Source organism: Meleagris gallopavo, chromosome 6 (assembly GCF_905368555.1).
Source record: "Meleagris gallopavo chromosome 6, MGAL_WU_HG_1.1, whole genome shotgun sequence".
NCBI lineage: Eukaryota > Metazoa > Chordata > Aves > Galliformes > Phasianidae > Meleagris > Meleagris gallopavo.
Window position 1 is genome coordinate 19794144 of NC_139409.1, and position 23686 is coordinate 19817829.

At 40.6% G+C, this 23686-nt stretch overlaps 2 protein-coding genes across 6 annotated transcripts in view; both read left to right on the forward strand.

Annotated features, from left to right (window-relative positions):
- Window positions 1-18995, forward strand: part of CUBN (cubilin) — a 134799-nt gene extending 115804 nt beyond the window's left edge. Inside the window, exons 59-68 of one of the 3 annotated variants that reach the window (XR_014884223.1) lie at window positions 526-743; window positions 10343-10548; window positions 11379-11541; window positions 12016-12224; window positions 12889-13036; window positions 13165-13346; window positions 14422-14587; window positions 15461-15696; window positions 16116-16345; window positions 17082-18995. Coding sequence is in view for 2 of the 3 variants with exons in the window: in XM_085227335.1 (XP_085083461.1) it covers window positions 526-743; window positions 10343-10548; window positions 11379-11541; window positions 12016-12224; window positions 12889-13036; window positions 13165-13346; window positions 14422-14587; window positions 15461-15696; window positions 16116-16223 (1636 nt within the window). In the remaining variant the exon portion in view is untranslated. Of the gene's footprint in view, window positions 1-525; window positions 744-2197; window positions 2359-10342; window positions 10549-11378; window positions 11542-12015; window positions 12225-12888; window positions 13037-13164; window positions 13347-14421; window positions 14588-15460; window positions 15697-16115; window positions 16427-17081 lie in introns of those variants that run through there. The other 2 variants (XM_085227335.1, XM_085227336.1) reach the window with 2 other exon arrangements.
- A 144-nt stretch (window positions 18996-19139) lies between these two features.
- RSU1 (Ras suppressor protein 1) overlaps window positions 19140-23686 on the forward strand; it is a 97581-nt gene continuing 93034 nt past the window's right edge. For 2 of the 3 annotated variants that reach the window (XR_014884224.1, XM_085227337.1), the window contains exons 1-2: window positions 21797-21953; window positions 22098-22209. Coding sequence is in view for 2 of the 3 variants with exons in the window: in XM_085227337.1 (XP_085083463.1) it covers window positions 22101-22209 (109 nt within the window). In the remaining variant the exon portion in view is untranslated. Of the gene's footprint in view, window positions 19173-21796; window positions 21954-22097; window positions 22210-23686 lie in introns of those variants that run through there. The other variant, XM_085227338.1, reaches the window with a different exon arrangement.

Sequence of the window (23686 nt, forward strand, 5' to 3'; positions counted from 1 at the left end):
CCTGAGTGGGTGCTGTCCTGCCTAGAATGAACATAGGGTTGCCACAAATTGTTGACATTAAAAAATTATAAGATAGGTACATTCTTCTGTCAGGTATGTGCTGACAGTGCACTAGGTGGTAATTTCCCAGCTAAGTGGTAGACCCAGGTGGCCTGCACTCAGCCTTCATTTCACGTGCCTCTCACATACTCAAGGAAATTGCAGGGTAAGCAGTTTGCAGAAGTGAGAGAGGACAAGTTTATACAGGGGAGGTCTGCTTCTTCATAGGAAGCTGAAGTGTGCTTGTATTGTAAGGGACACAGTGGGTGAGGGTCACTATTTATTTGGAGGTATTTTGCCATGCAGTTAATAGTTCTGCTTGTTTTTTTTTTTCTGAATAAAAATACCTTTGGTATCTGTTTATGTCTGGCTTTGGCTGTTGCTATTACTTATGCTTTTCCTCAAGCCCTAAAAAGCCCTTAAAATCCTAAGAACAAGGATTAGAAATGAAAATGTAATATCTAATGTTCCAAATGTATTTTATAGATTCAACACCTTCCAGCTTGAAATATCTCCTTCCTGCTACAAAGATTACGTGGCTGTATATGATGGCTCAGATACCCATGCTACTCTCCTTGGGAAATTCTGTGGATCAGAACTGCCTCCAAATATTAAAAGCTCCGGTAACCAATTGTTCCTGGTATTTAGTACGGACTTCTCTGGATCAGACAGAGGATGGAAAGCATCATTCAGGGAGACTTTAGGTAAGGATATTATCAGACTCAGATCCCCAGCAGTCTGCTGGTAAGTGACTTCCTTTGGTGAAGAGCTGTTTATGGTCTCACTCGCTAAACACTGAATGGTACTGGAAGCAGAAAAATGTTTTTGAGCTTGTCAAAATTGAATTAACTAAGCAAGACTAAGATTATAGCAGCCTGCATTCCATCCCTGTTTCTGAACTGATTCCTTTTATACTTTGTTAACCTTTTCCTGCCTCTTCGAAGGCACAAGCATTTCTTGAGTGAGTGAAGGTTTAGCAACACCCAAAGTCTGCAAATCTGGCAATGCCTGACCATTCTCATTTTTCAGTGTTGAAAGGTTGATGGTGCCCCAAGCCTATTCATTATTTCTATTTCCTTGCAGTTCACCTCCTACACTTCTAACAACTAAACTGTTAAGTTCAGTTAAAATTAGGGTTTCCCCCATGTACAGCTATGTTTATCTCAGCTGACTTGGAGGATCAATAGCTGACCCCCTCATGAATGGGGTCATAATGAGAAGGCACTGGATGTTGAATGTTTTGATGGACATGAGACAAAGGCTAGATGCTTACTTGTGTGACCTATTACAGGGTACCTGCTTTAGCAGAGGGGTTGGACTCAGAGGTCCCCTGCGATTCTGTGATTCTGTTATGGCCCTGTGAAAATGCTTAAGCTCAGTGGTCTATTTTTAAGGTCACATTTTAAAAGGCTTTTCTTTTTACCTTCTTAAAATGTGAATTATTTAAGGATGATAAGCAACAAATGATTATTACAAGTAAATTGATGTTGTTTCATCACTTCTAGTTTCTTGTGTAATTAACTCACTGTGTTTGTGATTAGAAAGAAGTAATTGTCTGGTTTAGAAAGCTGGCACTTGGACAGTTCATAATGAAAGGCTTTGTGGTAGGACAAACATAGTCTTCTGCTGAGTCATTGAATCCCCTCCCAACCCCTAGCCAGCGAATTTCTCATTTCATAGAGTCTGAGAAAGTATTTACAGATAAGAAAAATAACTGGATCTACAGTCTTTGCCAAAAAAAATATTCCCACAGAACCGCATGGCCATTGCCATGATTAACTCTTCTGTTTCATGACTCGCAGTAGTTGCTTCAATAATCTTTAAGACCAGTCTTACAGACTTTTATTTTCAGTAACATAATGTTTCATGTGTTGTTGTCTTTAAACTATCTGGCATCCATTGTCAGAAATCTTCCAAATCCTGGGCTTGTGCTTCCAGAGTGAAACCATCAGGAACTCCCCAGGCTCATGCTCTTCCTGTTGGCATATAGTCAATTTCTATAGCCACTGAATTTAGATTTATTTGTATAACTTTTCGGAAATTCTACTTAAGCACACAACAGAACACAGTGGACAGTCAACATCATGTCTGATTATTTCCTTAAGCAAGGAGAAGGCTTTTATGAATAAACTTTGACACCTACTAGTCTATTTTTCAGAGGGACATTTTTGCAGGCTCCCAGGTAAAGGGAGGTTGCCAGACCTACTCAGGAGCAATGGATTTGCAAGCTGGAAAAAATGGCCATGTGAAGATGTGGGTTGTGTGACGAAGTGCCTGTAGTGGTGAGATGCTTAATGGTAGGTCTTCTTTCTCCTCTGTGGGAAGCATGCCACACCAACTAAACCACACAGCCCTTAGGAAAGATTCTGACAGTCCCATGCCAGTGTGGGATGGCCAAAAAATAGAAAAGTATGTTACAATAGGAAAAAATGAGTCACAGTCCTACAAACTTTTGCTGTTTGATTTGTCTGGGATATAGATCCAGGAAAACTTGTGACACATCTTTGTACTATGAAATCTGAGATTCTGCTTCAAATGAAAGCAAATAAAACCAAAATAATGAGCACAATATTCTGCAATATTCTGTAGTTACCCTAGGGAAGCACAACAGGATAACATAATTATTGTACTCTGCTTAGTGTCGTGAGTGACCCTGATTATGCATTGGAAAGAAGCAAGCAGAAACAGTAAACCCATTTGTAGCAAAACAAGCTATTTTCTTTCCTCACAAGCTCTTCCAGTTTCTTCCCTGGTGAGGCTTCTGTCAAGGGTACAGCCAAAATCCAGGGCTAAGCATTGTTCATCTCTTGCAAATTTTATTACTAAGGAGACATTCTTTTAGCCATTGGAGAGGGAGAAAGAAGATGAAATAGGAAACTAAAGAAGTCTAGCAAGATCTATAGTAACCAGGCGTTCAAGGAGTTAAACATGAAAATTGCTTTCACCATGCTACTCCATATGCTTTGCAGTATATTGCTGAATGCACATTTCACAACCAGCATGCCAGATGTGCTCTCAAGCTGAGCTGGTGAACTGGGGCTGACTGGAGCATCTCAGCCTGCTCTGAGCGTTATAACAGTGGAAAGAAAGACTCACCTTACTGACCTTTCTGCTGCCTTTGTTTGCAGTCTGTAAAATGAGAATTATACTTCCTTTCCACAGTGAATGTGTGCTCCTCCAGGCAATCAATAAAAGGATAAGAAAAGATAAATCAATACCAGCTTAAGGCATTTGGTTACTTGGGATGTCTCTGTGCAGTAAGAAGAGCTAAGATCTCTTCCCTAAAAGTGAGGTCTGCATATTCTGAGCCTGTGACTTGACCAAAGATCTCCTGATTATCTCTACAGCTCTAAGAGGAGACCTGATGTTCTCATCTGACCCTAGCTGGCAGGGACAGAGTCTGCACACACCTCAGCCATGCCTGCTGTGAGTTTGTGCTTTGGTGATAAATAGAGCTTCTGCCTATTCCCATCCAGCAGTGGGGTGGCCCTCTCACCCCAGTCTGTGATCACTCTAAGGCATATGATATCAAGGCAAAGAAGAATTCTAAGATTTTGTGTGGATCTTTGTCTTGTTTTTTAATTTAAAGAATCAGCAACCCCTTTTAAGAATTGTATTGGTGCCTATGTACTTTTGTACGTAGCCCTGTTGTCTCAGTAACAAAAAATATAGCACGTTCTAAACCATCAAAGAAGGGTATAAAAAGTTTCTGAAAGGCAGGTCTGCTCACTAAGGTTGTTTGAGAAAGCCACAAGAATTCGCAAGAAGCAATGTCACACATGGTTAGATATGTGAGTTGGGCCAGAAGGCTCTTCCTGAGCTTTCATCAAACAGGCAGAAGGAAAACAGAGCTGGCATTGCTGGGGAAGGTTGTGTGGAGAAGGTTAGAAAGATTGCCTTCCTTTTCTCTGCAGCCCTAGATCCTGTTTAGCTAAAAGCTGTAGTCAGATCCCTCCTCTCCCCTTTTCTATGCAATCTCTTTTAAGCAAACAGGAGGAATTCACATTTAAATTTTGTTAAAAAGCAACATGTTGTACTTCATTAATGCTAATGCCACAACTTGTATGCATTATCTTGGAGCTTACCAGATAATGGCCACAACTCCACTGCACTACACCCTGCACAGACAGAATAAAGCAGCAATCTGCTGTCAGAGTTTGTGATTTAAACACAAGTCAAGGAAAAACAGATGGATATAGACAGGCAAGAAGAATAAGGTGGCAACAATGAGAAAACTCATGATGTATGCTCTAGGGCAAAAGAAATGCCTCCAAACCCCTTGGCAACCATCAGGCTGCTGGAATGCAAGAGAAGTCCTTAAATACCCCATCCTCTGCAAGGCAGACTGGTAGCCTGCTCATAGTCTCATTGTCCTCTTTTGGCTTAATATTTCCCTCAAGGATCCCTTAGTCCTTTTTATTCAAATGAGCATTTCAGACTATTGGTTATTTTTACATAGGAAAAAAAAAAATCACAAGCCAGTAGAGCGTAGAAGAAAAATATTCTTAAAAAGAGTCTTCTCATTTCATGTATTAGAAAAATGTATTGATTAGGTAACTCACATAAATTATCTAGCATGTGTATTGTAGATTAACTATATGCTTTTCTTCCTGACCAAGTGTTCTGTAACTTACTTGATAAATTACTTGGAGGTGTCTGCCTTCCTTTATGCTATTAACTGTGTATTAAATTACTTGTTTCCTGTTTGGAACACTGTACACTAAGTGTCTGACACTAATGGGTTTACTCTTATGCTTTCCCCTAATGAAGTTAAAATGTGCTTTTTAAAAAAATAGACCCAGTAGTTTTTTTCACAGTACTTTTATGCTATTTTATCAACAACAAATTTTGCTTAGTATAGGTCTGAATCCATTTTTGTCTTGCAACCCAAAACCTTGGCTTACTCTGTATTCTGTTTCTGGGTGCAGATTTCCATGAGTGCTCAGCATGTACAGTTCTCACTGATTTCATTTGAGTTGTTAAAGATTGCTAGGAAAAAAAAAAAAAAGAACATTTTTGAATGGGCAGCAAAAAATGTAGAATGTTGGTTGGTCATCCTGCTGCATAGGGAGGGGTTATGTATTTGTTTTGTGGTTTGTTTCTAAATTCTTGAACCAGCAGTAGTAATTTCTTGTACTGATTTACATAAATAATTGCGGCACCTGCTGCCACTGGCACCAGTGACCTGCACTGACAGCAGCAGTGACTGCCTGGCAGGTGGGAAAGAGCTGTGCAGCCAACTCTCAGGCTCATTGGGAATTTTTCTCCCTCCTACAAAAAAAAATCTTAGAAGAATGTGTCCTTGACTGCGGCATGCAGATGATGCTGCTGAATTCAGTGCATTTTCTCATGCCTTTGGAAAGAAGCAGTGATTGGCACAGATGTCACAGCCCGTTAGGACTGGTTTCCAGAAATCTATCTGGAGGTACTCAATCTGGCCTCGGAGCCCAGTGCTACGGAGGCCAGCTGAGAAGCTAACTGTGTGCAACTCACAGGTCTTCTAGGAAGTCTTTCTTTGGGCGTTTGATTCACACTGTTCTACCAGTTATATTACACATATATTACATGTTTCAGGTTCATGACATTGTCATGACTTAACTATGATTAGCTTATTCTATTAAAACAGTGACTCAGTCGTGGCTAATAATATCTTCTTTTGATCCTATTATAGTCTATTATAGTGAAAATATCAACATCCATAAAAAGCTCAGAATATCTGTTCAGAAGATAATCACAATCCCTGGACTGTTTCTAAATGTATTTTGTGGCTCAAATCTCTGTTAAAAATATGCATCAGTATGTACTGGGTTGAAATTTGTCTCAATTTAGAAAGTATTTGCAGTCTCTTCAGCCCTTCTGCAAAAAATACATCTGTTGAACTTAGGGACAGTCTACATATGCCTCTCTGAAATGTCCGTTATTTAGTGTCTGTAACATTTCTTCTCCCAAAGCAAAGTAAGTAGAAGCAGTTCACAGACTTAAACTGGACTAACAAGAAGAAAGGTGGACATTTAAATAGGAAATTTCTGAGTGATCTGAAAAATGAGGTGAAAATTTATTTTGGATGCAGTGAGCAAAAGTAACTGTGTAGCAACTAAAGGTTAAAAGATGATGGGATTCAGATAAAGGCACTCAGGTGTAAGTCAATGTAATGTAAGTATACATTTCTTCAGCTGAAAATGTATACTCTCATGCATACAAACAAAGAACAAGGAGACATTTCTGGTTCATACTGCAAGAAAGATCTGCTAATGCCTGGGCAGCTGTAATGCCAACAAATACATTAATGCAATATTAGCAAATGTAAAACTGAGGCCAGACAGCCTGTCTGCATCTGGTCTCCAGGCAAACACTGAGGAAATGGTTAGGGTGGTACATACATTACTGTGTTGCAGAACTAGGGTGGGCTTGCACGGAACGTGGCTGGGCTCATATCTGGGGTGAGCTAAAAAGTCTAAAACCTTGCAGTATCAATTTAATCTGAATGCATTTGTGAAATCTTGCTGAAGCAAGAGGTGGGGGCTTTGCAGTCTTGAATGTATGTCCCTGCAGGTAGTACTGCTATGCTATCAAATCAGTGAAAAACCTTTCTGTTTGAAGGTGATGCTGAGATCTGGAAGGAGTGGAAGCCTTGTGCTGAGCCTGGCCTTGCCAACAGGCTGGCTGCCTGCACAAAGTCATGGGGCCTGTACAGTGACTGCCAAACACACCACTGACCTCAAAATCCCAGCTTGTGAAGATTTAACCATAGTATCAGCTTAGATGAAGAATTGCAGTACAACTCCTCCCTCCAGTCTTACATAGTTCTTAGTGTTTGAAGGCATAATCCTACTGAGCTATGAACTGATTACTACAGCCACAGTCCAGCCACACCTCTGCACTGAAAATAAAACCTGTTAGGAATGAAACATCAGACTTGAGTTATCATTGCTTATTCTGATTTTTCAGAGTTCTCATCCTTTTAGTTGAAATCAAACGTGATTCAGAAATCTAGGAATGGTTTTCATTACCATTCCAGCAAACTAGGAGGGCTATTTGAATTCTGCTGTCTTTTGATGCACGTGGCATTCATTTAGTAAGAAGAGAAGAACAGCGTTAGCTTTTTCTGAAATGTCATTGGTTTAGCTGTTTCCAATAGAGGTAAAACTGTTCAGCAGGCTCCCTTTCATTGCATCCGTACCTGTACAAGCAAACCTCACCCCTGGCTATGCTTCAAAGGTATACAGCTTCAAAGATTCATCTTCATCTTGACTCTGTGTCTAGGGGATATAACTCTTCGAGCAACATGTGCTTGCTCTCTGCTGTAATTATTTTTATTTGCCATAGGGAATCTTCAGTCCCTTCTTTCCTGAATGGTTCCTCAGCCTTTTAGTTTCATTAACGCATCCCACCAAAAGCAATTAATGATGACAGTATGTGTCCTAGTTCTGATAATTTGTGTTCTCTGGCAAGCCGTGTATGAGGAGGACAGGATTGCAATCTGATTTATGATGACCCTAGATTTTTAAATAATAAACCAGAGACTGAAACAAAACAGTCGTCCATCTGGTTCCTCAAAAATTGTTCTGCAAGGTACATTTCTCATTATTTTTTATCACATTTAACTTTTAATACAAAGAGGCTGTTCTAAACGATTAACATATTTCTGTCCTGGCTTTTGCCTAAATTTTAGCTGTGTTTTGTTCTGGCTATGTTAGCCAACAGTGAAAATCATTCCATCAATGATCACGAGGATGCAGGATGGCAATTAGTTGGCCTTCTGTGTGGGAGTGGTAATGATTTTTAAAACACTGAGATGCAACATCACTAAAATGACGTGCAATTGGATTTCTCTTGTAAGAATTAGTTCTCCTTTTACTTGCAAGTGTTCCCCAGCTATGCACACATTCACTGTTCTGTAACTTCTAGTGGTTGCAATCTGATGTATAGCTGATTAGTAATGAAAAACACCAAGACAGATGCTCAGCAAGGGCTCCCTTTATTTGGTTGGTTGCAGGGCTACGTGCTATCTGGTCAGCTTTCACTCCAGACATTATTCATAATGTACCATCTTGTAGCCACGTGACTCACTCCTGGCTGAGGAGGATTGTGAAAGCCAATGATGAAACCTCATTTTTATTAACCATAAATTATACTTTTAGTTATTTATCTTCCCTGAGATGCTGTTATTGGCTATACCAAATAGAATTCATTTTCTTACAATGAGGTTTTGACTTGTTTCTCTGTCTTGGCTTGTTTCTCTATCAGGTCCTTTATATGTGCTGTATACATATGGTTTACCTCTGTGTTTATTTTTTTGAGATGTCTTTATACTTGCACAGCTAGCCATGAAGGGCATCATTGAAAAGGTCCAGGTGTTTGGTACCCCAAAAAGGGGCAATCCAGCAGCACTGACAGCTTTCCTGTTGCACTGCTCTGTGGCAGTTCTCTGATTCCTGTTGCAATGTTCTGGCTGACATGTTTGCAACTCCAACCATGAAAAGGGTGAAGGTCGGCTTTGTAAGACAGTCTGACCCATATGCCACTAAAGATTCAATATTGCAGGGCTGGAGGGACAGAGTACGACCTATGCCAAATGATTGTATGCTTAATGGTATGCTTAGTACTGTGCTGAGCAGGAAGCTGCTCCAACAAGGCTGCTTCGGGAGGACTAAATAAATCATGTAAAAGGGTGAATCCAGAGAAAAATACAATGAAACTGCATTCTTAGGGCCCAGGCACCCTCCTGTCTGACATTTTACTCCTTCCTAAGGATATCTGTGAGAACGTGAACGTGATTTATTGATCATGATTCTCCCACTGTTGCTCTCAGATTCTGCAGCAGCATGGGAATTAACAGTACCACTTTTCCAAGTTTCCAACTGCACTGCTGGAACAGCCCACAAAATTGGATGGCAGACTATTAATTCCTGATTTTTTCACTTTGTAATCAGTCTCTTCTGTTCATTTTTAGCTATAGCGAAAGCTTAAATCTCTTGTCATCAAGATTTTGGTTTAAGCAATCTTCTTTTTAGGGTGGAGACTTTCCGGCTTTGGTTAGTAGAGCAGGACGACGTTTATCCTTAGTCACTCTGGTTTAACTATTGCAGTCTGGCAAGACAGGGCTGTCTCCAGCCCTTGGTTGCTGATGCAATCCTGGTATTTGGATGCTGATTTTACACCAGAGGGATCTTTTGTAACATTATGGCTTAAATAGTGTGCAGTTTTATGTGACTGGAAATATATCAGTGGGTCAAGGTTAAGTCGCTGCACGTCAGCCAGGCAGGCAGATTTTACACACACAGATGGAATTCTCCAGCGATGTTCATATTGCTTATCCACAGCTGTAGCTACTTTTGATAATGTAATTCTTCCAAAAGGGATCACTGCAGGAGACATCAGACTGCTTGCAGTTAACCTTCACCCCGTGCAGTTTACAAACACTCTTTCTCAGACTCACAAGTAAGATTACAAACCATACTTCGTTTGAATTCCTGTGCTAAATAAATGGCCAGGAAACCCCACAGAGACTGGGGAAGGAAGCATACGGTAAACAAACTGACAAGTTCCTAACCCAGCTCTGCTTCTGGAAATCAAACTGCAGAAGAAAAAAGTCATTTAAAAAAATCCCTTTGGATAGTCTGTATTTTTGCTTGTGTGTAATTAGACACAATAAGAGGGTTCTGGTCTTCTGTTAATGGGTTTTGTCCAAAAGGTCATTTATTTCAGTGTGACTGAAATCACTGTAGGGTTCAGCTGTTGGCAGTGAGGAGCTGGGGTTAGGGACTTAGCTCTGAATGCAGTATCAAAATGAAAAGAGCCTGCTTTTCTGAGGGGTTCTAAGCTCCCACAAAGTGAAACACTCCCAGAAATAACTCACTTTTAGATAGATTCCTGAATATGAGTCTGGGCCTCAGGGTGAGACTGCAAAATTCGATCCCACATCATTGAAGATGTATTATAAAAACAAGTAACTTAGTTTTTAACCAGCTATTCAAAGGCAACCAGTCAGTGCCCCCTACTGTCCAACTGTTCGTACTAGCAGGTAGGAATTACATTAAAAAAGTCTTCTAACCACGGTTCTACTTGATTCTGTCCTCTGTCTTAAGCTCGTCCTTTTTTAAAAATATGTTGCTATCTTTTCAAATCGATAGTGGTGCCTAATGCTGTTTCTGTTAAAATTCTTTTAATAATTCAATTAGTAATTGTGAGAGAGGATAGTAAAATGCTGCAGCACAAAAAAAGCTGTTATCTTGACATGAAATTTCTGAAGATTAGATGAATGCCAGGAGTGGCTTTTAAAAAGCTTCTGCTTCTTCTACAGGACCTCAAGATGGCTGTGGTGGCTACTTGACATATTCAGCTTACAGTTTTGGCTCCCCAGTTTCCAATGTGACTAGAAGATATGAGAGAAATCTGGACTGTGTGTGGGTCATAACTGCACCTGTAAACAAGCTGATCAACCTTACCTTCACATCATTCGTGCTGGAAGCTCATGTTGCTCAGACCTGCCAATACGATTATGTCAAAGTAAGATAGCTGCGTGTTTTAACAAAAAACTATCTGAGAATTACAATCCATTATCCTCTCCATATGACTGAAACTTAATTAATAGAAAATTACCTTATGAAGAAATTAAGTTGCTTGATATAATTATAGTTCTTTGATAGGTTAGATAATGACTACAGATGACATCCTGCATTTTTGGAAACCAGTATTTTAATGTTGTTATGTACGCAAGCTTCTGTTCTTACACTACCTGTACTACTGTACTAACTACCTGAGTATTGAATTCACAGAATAGAAGCAGAACAAAACACAATCACTTTGGAAGTAATGATGAGCACTCACTATGTTCCCAAATTGCTTGAAAAGACTTTAATTTATAAAATTTTGAAGCTACTTTTCTGGAGGTTGTTATAAAACATAAGAGAGTTGGTAAAATGCCGCAAAATAATATGTACCAAGGGGTGTTAGAGTGTTGAGCATTAGAAATTTTCAGTTATGTGAAGAATGAATTCTACATTTTGGTGAATAAAATCAACCTTTATCATAGAAAAGTGCTTAGAGATTCCATCTAAAAAAGAACACAGTACTCCAAATTAAAATAGAATACATTTTTGATGGATTTGCTAAGACAGGACCAGAGTGTTCCGTAATGAGATTTTCACTATCCTGCAGAATTAGTTAATATGGCAGTGAATAATTGTAGTCATCAGGAACATCCTGTTAAAGCACAAGAGTGCCTAAAGTGCTTTCAAGTAAGAGAAATTGTAATGCCAGGAGAGGTCAGAAAACTTTATTTCTATTTCTTTGTTTTTCCTAAACTATTAGTGAGTTATATGCTTTTCTTATTCTAGCTTTATGATGGAGGCAATGAAAATGCCAACTTGGTTGGCACATTCTGTGGATCTACAGTGCCAGCTCCTTTTCTTTCTACCAGTAATTCCTTGACTGTGAAATTTATCACAGACAATTCTGTGCAAAGAGAGGGTTTCAATGTTACCTACACCACAGTGGATCGTAAGTATATATTTATGCATCTATATATTGTTGTGACTCTTTTGTGGAAGTATTTATTATTAAAATAATAAGTTATTAAGTTTTGTTCCAGGTACAGGGCCCAGGCAATTGCAAAGATAGTCCCTGGTACAGCAATACACAGCATCTAATAAGCAAGCTGAAAGCAGCTCTGCTGGTCCCCCTGTATAACTGTCTTTGGTCTTGGCTGGTTGTGGGGTGAATGTCAAGTCAGGAGTGCAAAGCAGGAACACCCTATCATGAGCTGTTAACACCGATATTACAAATAAACATTTATCTGTTTTTTATAATGCATTGATACAACATTAGAATGTGTTCTACTTATTTTTTTTTCCATCTCGAGTGTAATAGGTAAATACAGGAGTATATTGTCCAGAGTAGTTTTGTTTAATAAATAAACATCATTCCTCAGATTGATGCAGTGTATGATGCATTTATTATTCTCTTTTTAAACAGGATTATGCGGAGGAACATATAATGCAACTTCTACCTCCCTAACTGCAACGTCTCCTAACTTCCCCAGTGAATATCCACCATTTACCCTCTGTACTTGGGTCATTGATGCCCCTCCGCAGCAGCAGGTCAAGGTGGTGGTAGAGACCTTCCACCTCCATTCCAGCCAGGACTGTTCTCAGAACTACCTTCAGCTCCAGGACTTACCAATGGTAAGAAATTTATGATCCATATCATGCCCCATTTGCATTCAGCACTCCTCACTCTTTGGAAAGAGGAGAAAAACACATTGTTTGGTAATAGATTAGTTGATGATTCATGCCAAGGTTACATCCACAACGTTAAGCATTATGCCCCACTTACACTGATTTCATGGAAGCACACTTAGACTGAATTTAACCTGGTAAGTATTTTATAATTATTCACAGTTGCACCAACTAGCAGAGCTGCTAGGTTTAACACCCGAACCTACAGACCAATAACAATCTTTCATAGACTAAATATACGTCCTTCCATCCAACAACCATAATAAAATCACTATTCATGCCAGGAAGAATGTTTGTAGGAAGCACTAGAGGGGGAAAAAAAAAAAAAAGCACTTAAGAAACACAACTGTTTATGTCCACTGCATTACATTATTCCAAATCATCTTTGCCTGTTTTTCACTTTGTCGTGAAAATACTTGTTACACTGGATTTGCTTCACATCATAACTGAACATATAGCATTGAGATATTAATAAGTGATTTCCTTGAGAGCTATCAAATGCGATTGCCTTAACTGATCTATAAATGCTAAAAGAATTGTTTATCTAGAGTTTGATAAGTAGAAAAGTGTTGTATTACTACTTAGAAGTTTGTGACATGTTGAATTCTAGCACAGCCAAGGATCAGCCCATAGATTCTGTGGCACTGAGACTTTGCCAGTCCCTGAATTTTATTCTCATGATCGCACTGCCATCGTGACTTTCAAATCAGATGAATACAGGATTAATAATGGAGTCAGATTTACCTATCAAGCTACAGGTAAGCTTGAAGAAATGTCAAGAAAATCCACTGTTATAAAAAATCTGCAGTTCTTTTTGTTGATTCCATGCAGTGAGAGCAATACAAAGACCTGCAAGGCCTACATTATTTTAATTTTCTTTCTCTAGGTTGCAGCAGAGAGTATAACCAGCCATTTGGTTACCTGAAGAGCCCTGGCTGGCCTGGTCGTCACCCCAATAATATGGATTGTTCTATCGTTCTGCAAGCTCCCTTGAATCACACGATTTCTCTCTTTTTCCATGCTTTCAGTTTGGAGGACAGCATCCACTGTTCACATGACTTTCTAGAGGTATTAAGACGGTGTGTGTGTGTGTGAGCCTGAGTCAAAATGTGATGAAGGACATTAACAGGGTTGACTGAAGTATGATCTGAACTGACATTAGGAACTACCATATTGTTAAAATTTTATGGCAAAAGATACTCAAGTATGTAGTAAGAAGTTAAACATACATTATATGAAGTTTAAGACCAATGAATAAATAGTTTTGCTATCAGAAAACTTATCTTTAATTAACTCTTGTTGAGTTACCCAATTACAGAGCAAGCTGGGTAGTTTTTACCTAATATTAACATTTGTGCATGAACAGAAAGGCATAAATCTGAGTACTTTCATTCCAGCATCAAATTCTGTGTAATTGATATTTTTCTTAAAAAGAGATATTTTTCCCTTTTTCTTGAGGGAAAAAAAGAGATCTAGTAACAAGTGCAGGATACTTGCAAAAGTCCTTTGTTGCAGGAAAAAATATATCCTCCTGCACAGTCTTTACTCTTTCCTTTCATGCTTGTTCAAGTATTTCCTACATTTTGTCAAATGACAAAAATCCAATGTCTGTGGGAGAATCATTATTAATTCTCCTTTAATATCCTTTTTACTATCTCAAGAAATGAATCCAAACTCCACTATTATTGGAGCTCAAAAAAAGCATCAGATTAAATCTGAGGTAGGTAATATGAGCTGTGTCTTAATGTGACCAGGGAAAAGAGTGATCTGTGGAGTAAAGTATTAATCTTTTCATCTGGAATATTAACTTTTCTTATGAAAAGTAAAACATGGATTTGAATTTCAAGAGCACATCTTAGCTACTAGCCAATTAGTATGTACCACACCATAAAATTTAGCTACCAGTTGCAGATGATACTTGTTCTGTGCAATTGCTCATAAAGCTCAGACAGTCTAATTAATAGTGTCTTTTTTCTTCTCTGCAAGAATATAGCAGGAAAAATAGAAGTATTAAATGGTAATTATAGTGTGCAAGCAAGTCTATTATATAATTTGCACTGTGCTTGCATCACTGCATAATTGTAGTTGTGTATAATTGGCATGGGGATTTGATGTTGGCAATGTTTTTTTGTGTCCCTTGCAGGTCAGAAATGGGAGTAATATGCAATCACCACTGCTTGGCAGGTTCTGTGGAAACATTGTGCCCAGTCCAATCTTCCCTCAAAATCATGTTGTTTTCCTTCGTTTCAAGAGTGATATTTCTGGGGCTCATGATGGATATGAAATTACTTGGACATCATCATCAAGTGGTAAGACTATAACAAAGTGATTTCATTAACCAACACTGTACGGAAGGAAAACACAGACAGGTGGAATCCAGCCTGCTCATTTAGGGCCCTGACTCATCAAGACCTAAAGCTTTCCCAAGGACATAACTGACCCTGTTTTCTAGTTTTGAGTTTAGCAACCTCAGAGGATGCAGTACTCTTAAACTGGTGATGTACATGTTTCACTGAGAGGCAGAAAACATCAGGAATATCTATCTTGAGATGGTGATGGTGGTAATGGTGGTGGTGGTGACTCAGTCTACTTCATTAATAGCTCAGTTGTGATAGGTCCTAAGATCCAGATGCTGCTGAGCCTGAAGAGGAGTGACATTTTCTCCAAGAAAATAATTTAGCTAAAATGCTGTATAGTGGTTGTACAATATACCTATTCATAAATGGTGTATGAAATGGGAGTGAATAGCTGGATAACAATTTGCTCTTGACATTAAGTTACTGAAGAGGGCTTACGGTCTGCAGAAAAGCACTGCAGAATAATCTTACAATATTGGGTGATTTGGTAAGGAAGGGGCAAATGAAGTTCAGGGTAGGAAAGAGTTGATGAAGCAGATGGAGAAAAAAAAAAGACAATCCTAACTTCACCTACAAAAATATGGTTTCTGAGTTGATTTTTAGCATCTAGCAACATCCAGTGATGTATGATGATCCTTCCATAATGTCAGGCTGCTGAAGCTAGAGCCTCACTTTGTCTCGTTGGAAAAGTGCTCTTACCTGTATTCACTGTTCCAGCTCACAATGTCTCTCCGTTTTTCAGTGCTACTAGTAAAATTGTACTAACATACTACACTGTCTTGTGAAACTACGTCTCCTCAGCTTATTAAGCATCTCCATTTCCAGGATGTGGAGGAACATTATACGGCAGCACTGGCACGTTTGCTAGTCCCAGATACCCTGCAACTTACTGGAACAACACTGACTGTGAGTGGGCCATTACTGCGCCCAAGGGACGAATTGTCACAGTGAACTTCAATTTCATCAGCATTGATGACCCAGGGGATTGCAGTAGCAACTACTTGATCCTTTACAACGGGCCAGATACCAGCTATCCTCAGGCTGGGCCATACTGTGGGATGGTATGTATTCCCTTATGCCTATGACCCTGTAATTGGCTAAAATTAGTTTTACTGCACCGTATTTAAGATTGCTTCCATAATTTTGGCTTTGAATTGTATACAAACGAGCGCAGGTGAATGCATAAGGCTTCTGTGGCATCTTAGTAGCCTTTCACTACAGACCTTACAGCGACATCTAGCGGGTAACAGTGGCATCGTCAAGCCTTTTTTTTTTTCTCTCTGAATTCAGTTGCTGTATTTGTGATTAAAATGTTCTTGACACTCTATGAGAGAAACGTGACAGCAGTACCTAGCATAGACATGAGATCTCTTCCAATCAATGACTGAATTTGTACCCCACCTGTAGCACTGTGATTGGCTTTTTCACAGGATCTTGGTATTATCTAAAACTTTTCAAATCTTTTTGTCTTTAATTTTAGGATACAAACATTGCTCCATTCACTGCTACATCACATCAAGTCTATGTAAAATTTCATGCTGAGTATGTGACTTTACCGTCAGGATTCCGGTTGAGCTGGACAAGCTAGAATGTCCCTTAGGATAAATATATTACTGTTCCTTGCTATGCAGAAGAGACTTTAGATCATAAAATACATTTGAAACCCCGTTATGATACTTGTGACTGAAGTAAGGCCTTTTGAAAATTACTGTAAGTACAGCTGTTACGAATTTCAAAATTCTGTCAAAAACGTGACCTCTCATACTGAAAATAAACTAGTTTTGAAACGTATTTTATTATATTCCTCTATATCATTTCAAATGCTTTTGTAAATGTGCAAAAAGAAAATTTACAATTAATGCTATGAGAAGTTAATTAGCCAGGAAAAACCTTAAAATATTCAACATGAAGTTGTTGAGCTAAGGTACAAAGTTATCTTCAATTAGTTCTGTAGTTCATGTCTCTGTTCCAACCATTTCTGAAAATCACAGAATCGTGGAATCATTTATGTTGGAAGAGACCTTTAGGATCACCAATTCCAACTACGTTAGCTAAATCATAGCTGTGATTGCCTTTTCCCAGGATCTTGGTATTATCTAAAAGTTTTCAAATCTTTTTGTTAGCTAAATCATAGCTAACTTTATTCAAACTAGAATAAAATCAGCCTTTGCTAAAAAATGGCCCCTGTCCTATAGCCATTTACACACACAAGCTAAAGAGCTGAAGAACTTCACATCTGTCACTATATTTACCATGTTAGATATTTAGACCTCAAAATCTATAACTGAATTTATAAAAAACTTGTTAGACTTTTGGCAAAAGTATCACCTTCCTAGACAACTTGTGGGCAATTCTAGACATTTTAAAAATGGATGCAATTTCAGAATAGGGAAGATACCAAACCATTGATTGGCTTTTTACTAACGCTAGTTTGCTCTCTCCCCAGGCTGACTCACATCTTATGTCACAAATGCTTTTGGGATATACAGAGAGCACTGGTTCACTCATGGAACTTAATTTCTTAAAGAGATCGTTGCAATAATTGATTATAAGTTACAATGGAAATGTTAATGGCAGTTCTAACAAACTCTGGAAGTTCTTAGAGGATTTCCCGGTGAATGTAAAAAAAAGCCTAATTCCACAAAAATACCAAACTTTGTAATAGCTGGGGAGCCATCCTAGTTAAAAGACAAAGCAGAAAACAAAACAAAAAAGGGCAAAAATGCAGATGACATGATATAAAACTCAAGATACTCAACATTCTGAAATTATCTGGTAATGTATGAAAGAGTGATATCTGTGAACTCCCACTGGCCAAGTAAGTGAGATGTAAGACATGGGTTTAGAGCCTTCTAATCATGAAGAAAAATCTAGCTTAGGTACAGGTGATACACCTGCTAACATGTCAAAATATAACATGGAAAAAGGTGAAATATCTTTATTTGGATCAAACTAGGAAACTGCTGTGTTCTCTTGAGCCGCAGGCAGACCATAAAGTTCCTCTAATGGGGGAAGACACAAAAGAGCAAAATTAAGTGTCCCAAGTGTTTTTCAATACTTGATTTCATATTAGAAATCAAGAAATAATACAATCTCTGTCCATAAAGTTTATTAAAAACCTATAAAAGGGCAGCTAAGAAAACAAATTCATCTGAGCTGTCTGAAGATAAAACTACCAAATAAGCTCTAAATATAACAATTCATAAGACAATGTACAGTTAAGCACGGCTTCAGCTGGTTGTCTGCAGAGATCAGGAAAGAGTTTATTTTTTCTAGGGGGTGACTGTATCGTGGAACTTCATGTGCATCCATCGTACTTTTGACCCTCTGATGAATCATGGTGGATTTGGTGCAGTTGGGACAGGGCAGATGTGGTTGCTGGCTCTTGCTGCTGGATGGGTGGTGACACCAGCGTCAGATTTTAGGCAAGAACATTGTGTTTTTGCACTTCGGCAGCCTGCAGCTCTGCTCATCTGGAAGCTGTCGGTGGAGGAGAAGAGCACATCTCACCCAGGCAGCTTTCTCCTGCTGCAAGACTGGCCAAGTTTTGCAGTACATTCCTTTCCCATGTGGACAATGAGTTCTCTGACAGGCTGAACCTTGGTCTTGCCAAGAGTATGACAGTCCAACGTACTTAATAGAAATCTGTACCTACTTTTAATTAATTAAGTTCATTAGTGGTTTTTTGCAGTTGACCTTGGTCACTTGACATACAGTTTACTGACACACAGTTTGTTCCCCTGAGGAGACCCCTGACCCCATGCTGGCCTGCCAAAGCTTTTGGTTGTTGCAGAGTATTTGGCTATGATTGCTGGGAGGCCAGTTTTGGCAGTGCAGCCTTTGGCCCTAAGCTCCATAGGGAGGGCTGCAGTTAAACTGAGCACTGTGTTAAAATCTGTACTTCATAAAAACAGATTTCACTAAGAGAAAAATCATATGTCACTTTCAGGCAGCTGGAATGCTTTCAGATAATTTTTTGATACAGATAAATACTGATCTTGGTATGAATTTTGGTGATAATGCCAAACAAAATTTATGGAATCACTGAATTTCTGCAGAAAGAAGAAAATCTGAAGAACACCACGAAGGAGAGAAGAAGAAATCTGTAAGATTAATATATTTTTTAAAATCTAACAATAAGTAATGCGTGGTATGTCTTTAAACATTACAGCTACACTTCTACATAATTGTATTTACATGTGAATAATATGCATGAGCTTCTGTAAAAAACTGAAAGTCCAGCAGATAATTAATGCCCACGAAGACTGCTGAATGAAGCTGCTGGTACAAGGTTCAATTGATCTGGCCCAACTGACTCTTGCCAAAAATAGTCAAAGTCTAAAATTAGAGTAAATTATCAAACCCATTCTTTAAAAACAACAACAACAACAACAACAAAAAACGGGAAGAAAGTAACTCACTGTTGTCCTCTAGAATCTTATGTGAGCAACCACAAGAAAAATACCACTGCAGAGCTATTAAAGTGAAGGTCTTTAAAGGAGAGAGCTGTTTTCGAGCCATGTTTCTCTCTTGGAAGGTAAGGAGTAATTTAAAACACTTTAAAATGATTGCATGGCAAAAGCGAACTGGAACAACTAAACATGTAAACTTCTGGAAAAGGTCTGCTATTTGCAATGTACAGTTCAGAAGATAAAATATGATATATGATTAATATGATTATGGCTTTGTTTCACAATGCTACCAGGAATATGGTACCAGGAATATGCTTTTATGTCTCTGCATGTTGCTGACTGGTTTATAGATCATTCTATAGTTGTGAATACTGTATCTCTGTCTTGTAAAACCTGCATGGCTACAAATCTCTCCACTATAAATGCATAGTACAGATAATCAATGTCCATGCTATGACTTTATAGAGTCAGATTATTTTTTTTTTTTACTTATGTGTAAATTTTCTAGACATTGTTATATCTACTTATTCTTATTTAAATAAGTATATTTTAGGTGACAGTTATATGTGAACGGTAAGGACTTCAAAGACTAAGGTTTGAAAGTTAAGCACTAAAACATCCATGACAGCATTTCTGAATATGTGGTGGGGCTATTCTTTATAAACAATGAGAAGGAATAACAGAATGAGTTCATTTGAGCTATAGTCACTTGAACTAAAGGAGAGAGAATATATACAACTACAATGCTAAAAAAAACAACACAGTGCTGTTCAATTTAAAACATTCACCAATTTTAGTTAAATATTCAAAGCATTTTGACTGCAAAAGTGTTTTCAGCTGGCTCATAAAGCAAAGGAGATGTCTCAGTTTCCCAGAGTAATTCGAGATAAGTGTCCTAGGCACCAGAATTAAGATATTTTGTGTGATTATTTTTCTGTCAGCTGCCAAACTAATACCACAGAACTATTTGGCAGTCCTGATTAAAGGGAAATGTAATAAAAATTAGTAGCACTGACTGCCATTCATAATAAAAACAATAGCAACAACACAGGGTTGCTAATAAATGATGTTTAAAATGATAATAGCTGATAGCAGAAATAGAGGCCAAAGTATAGTAGTTTGCTTTAATAAGGTGAAGATCAGCAAATAAACATTGTGTCAATTATCACACATAATTAGTCTAATTTTGGCAGATACATTTTTAGCAGCAGTGCCTAGCAGTGGATAACTGTTTTTGCAGATGCATGTTGCTGTTGTAATATACTAACCCCAAATTAGAATGTACTGGTTTTTGGAGAAAAAGAAACAAATAGAATAATAATTCATAATAGGACAAAGAGGAATGGCTTGAAACTAAAGGAGGGCAGATTTAGGTTAGATTTCAGGTGTAAATTCTTTCCTTGGGATGGTGAGGCACGGCAGTGCTGCCCAGAGCTGTGGCGCCCCATCCCTGGAGGCACTCAAGGCTGGGCTGGCTGGGGCCCTGGGCAGACTGAGCTGGTGGGGGCAGCCCTGCCCATGGAATGTGGCTGGATGGATTTTAATGTCTTTTCCAACACAAGACACTCAATGATTCTATGATTTCCTTAGTTACAATTACCTCAGACAGCCACAGGAAAGGCAGTGTTGGACCGTCCCCTTCCTTTACTGCTTCCCATCAGCAGAGCCAGCAGTTACCAGAGCAGCTGGGAAGGACAGTAGAACAAGCAGGAGGCAAAGCTCAGTGCTGGGTGCTGGGAAGGAGTGCAGGGAGGGAGCTGCCTATCCTTGCAACAGGGCTCACCTACTTTAACCAGTTATCCTAAGACATGTACCTATGGGCAATTAATCTGGCTAAGGCTGTGAACGTCCTGTATAAGAGAACAGTGAACATCGAGCTCCCTGACTGCTGGCAATAGGGCTTTTGCTCACACAGGAGAGTGGCACGGGCTCGTGCGCACAGTTTGCTGGTATCCTTGGGACAGCAGAGTCCTGCCAGGCTGTCCCAAGGCAGCCCTTCGGGAAGCGACTCCGTGCAGCGAGCGCCATCTCGTGATAAATGTGGTACTGCACCTCAGAGATAAAACACCCATTTCTTAGAAAGGAAAAGCTAAAATTATACACATAGCAATGCTAAACCAACATTTCAGGCTAGATATGAGGAAAACGTTCTCAGAAAGAGCGGTGAGGCGCTGGCACAGGCTGCACGAAGAGGTGCTGGAGTCACTGTCCCTGGGGGCGTTCAAGAAACGTGTAGCTGTGGCACTGACGGACGTGGTGGGTGGGCACAGTGGGAATATGGTGATGTTTGGACTAAATTATCTCTTTTTCAACCGTGATGATTCTGTGATTTGCTGGTTAAGACACCTTCCCGCTTATCCTTGTTTTTTGTGGAAAGGCTATGGTTCCCAGTGTGCGTCCAAGCTCTGGGTAATTTTAGAGACGGAGTCGTTAATTGCTTTGAGCCTCTATGTGTGAGGAATGACAACAAGCAGGACATCCCCAACCCTGCCCCGCTCAGGGGCGCCTGCAGCCATCAGACAGCATCACCGCGCATGCGCCACACCTCAAGGCGTACAAGGGATTCCAGCGGCTGCGGCCTGAAGTTCCCGCTCACAGATACGGTTCGCGCTTATTGGCCGGCGAACCACATCCTCTAGCTCTCTCAGCCAATGGTCAGCGAGTCGGTAACGAGAACGCGCACTGATTGGCTCGACACCTTTGAGGACTGCGATTGGAAACGCCCCCAGCGAGCGGACCGCTCTCCGGAAACTCGGAGCGGACTCCGCTTCCTGGGCAGGGCGGCAGCGCGCCTGCGCGCGGGAGGGGCTCGGCTCAGGGGAGGGCCGGGCTGGAGGCGTGCAGCTGCGGGGCCCCGCCCAGCCGCCGCCGCCACCGCCTCGACCGCCTCGACCCAGCGCCGCGCCGTGAGTCGGGGTGGGGTCTCGTGGTGGCGGGTCGGGGCAGTGCGCGGGGACGCGGGGCGGGAGGAGGCCCGCGGTCAGTATCGTTGTGCCGAGCGGGGACCGCCCTTGTGACGGTGTGTCTGTGTCTGTACGTGTCCCGTCCAGGCCATGTCCAAGTCGCTGAAGAAGATCGTGGAGGAGAGCCGGGAGAAGAACCAGCCCGAGGTGGACATGTGCGACCGCGGCATCTCCAACATGCTGGACGTGCCCGGCCTGTGTGCGTAGCGGGACGGCGCGGGCGGGAGCGGCGGCACTGCCTTATTTGGGCCGGGGCTGCGGGCGGGAGTGGCCGCGGTGCGGGGAGCTGCCGGCCCGTGCGCGCGGGGTGGGGGAGCGCAACCCGTGTCTGCAGTCCCCGCCCGGGCATGGAGGTCGTGCAGAACGGCGGGGTTTGCCCACGGGCCTTCCTTCTTTGCCAGTTCTCTTCCCGCTGCCGAACTGTGCGGGGCACGTCGCGCTGCAGAGCCCGTGGTGTGATCCCTGTTCAGGAAGGAGCTTCCCTGCACTCTGCTGGATGAGTGGTTGTTTCAGACTAACTAGTGGCTGGCTCACCTTGATCGCAGATCACTCTTTAGATCTGCGCTTACCCTTTTGATAGCCTCTGATACATTAAGATGTGGGCTAGAAGTTGTTGTTGAGTTCAGGACGCACGAAGTCCAATAATCGACACTAAGGCATGTGGTCAGCTTTGCTCCTTCAGCTGGGAGGAAAGATAACATTTAAGTGCGTCAGCTGGAAGTTCACATCCTACCCTTAACTGTGCAGGAGTGCTGAGGACTACAGCAGCTCTAGGAGGAGTTTGACCATTTCTGGATGTTTTCAAGGAAAGGGTAGATGTGGCACTTAAGGATGTGGTTTAGTGGGCATGGACTCGTGGTACCCCAGTTACACTGCACCAATTAAGTGTGTGCAGAAGCACGGACTGTACACACTGCATCATGTACTTTAGCGTAGTGATTCAGGGCCTTCTCTAAGTTGAGATCATCCTTGTGGGAGATATAGAGACTCACTGGGTTGGAGAGTTGTCTGAAGTTGTGTTTGGTAGCCGCCGATTAGCTTTTTGTCTCCTGAAACATAATGACTGCTCCCTCCTCAGAGGGCCAGTAACTTCCATGGGAAGCTGCAGTCTGCAGTTCAGGTTGTTTTTCAAGAAGTGTGCCAAGCCTTGTCCAGCTGCAGGTGTAGGTACTCTCTGTGGGTGGCCAGTGAGCTTGCCTTTAAACTTTTGTAACTTAATTCACGTAAAGTAGGTACAGTTGCACTAACTTGAAAGCAGTGTGTCTTGTAACTCTGCTGTTGTGTGCAAATCCCCTTCCTTCAACTACAACGCTATTCTTGTGTTCTTAAAAACAAAGTTGTAAGGGATTCTAAAAAAGACTTCGTAACAGGGAGGGAGGAGAAGGGAAGAATACATGCAGCAGCTTTGCTTGGGCTCTCTTCTGGCTTCTCTTCCATCCATACAGGACAGAGACTGTTTTCTTTTGCCTTGACTTCTGCCATCCCAAGGAAGTCTATAGGACAGATAGAACAAACCAAACATTTTCCTGTGTCAAATTTTGATGTTATCTCAAAATTGATCAGAAATGCTTTTCATATCTGGAATGAACACTCGTGTCTAAAATTGTCCTAAAGTAGCTTAAACCTAGACATTTGTTGACTCCTCTATCTCTTCCTGCTTTCTCTTTCATTAAAGG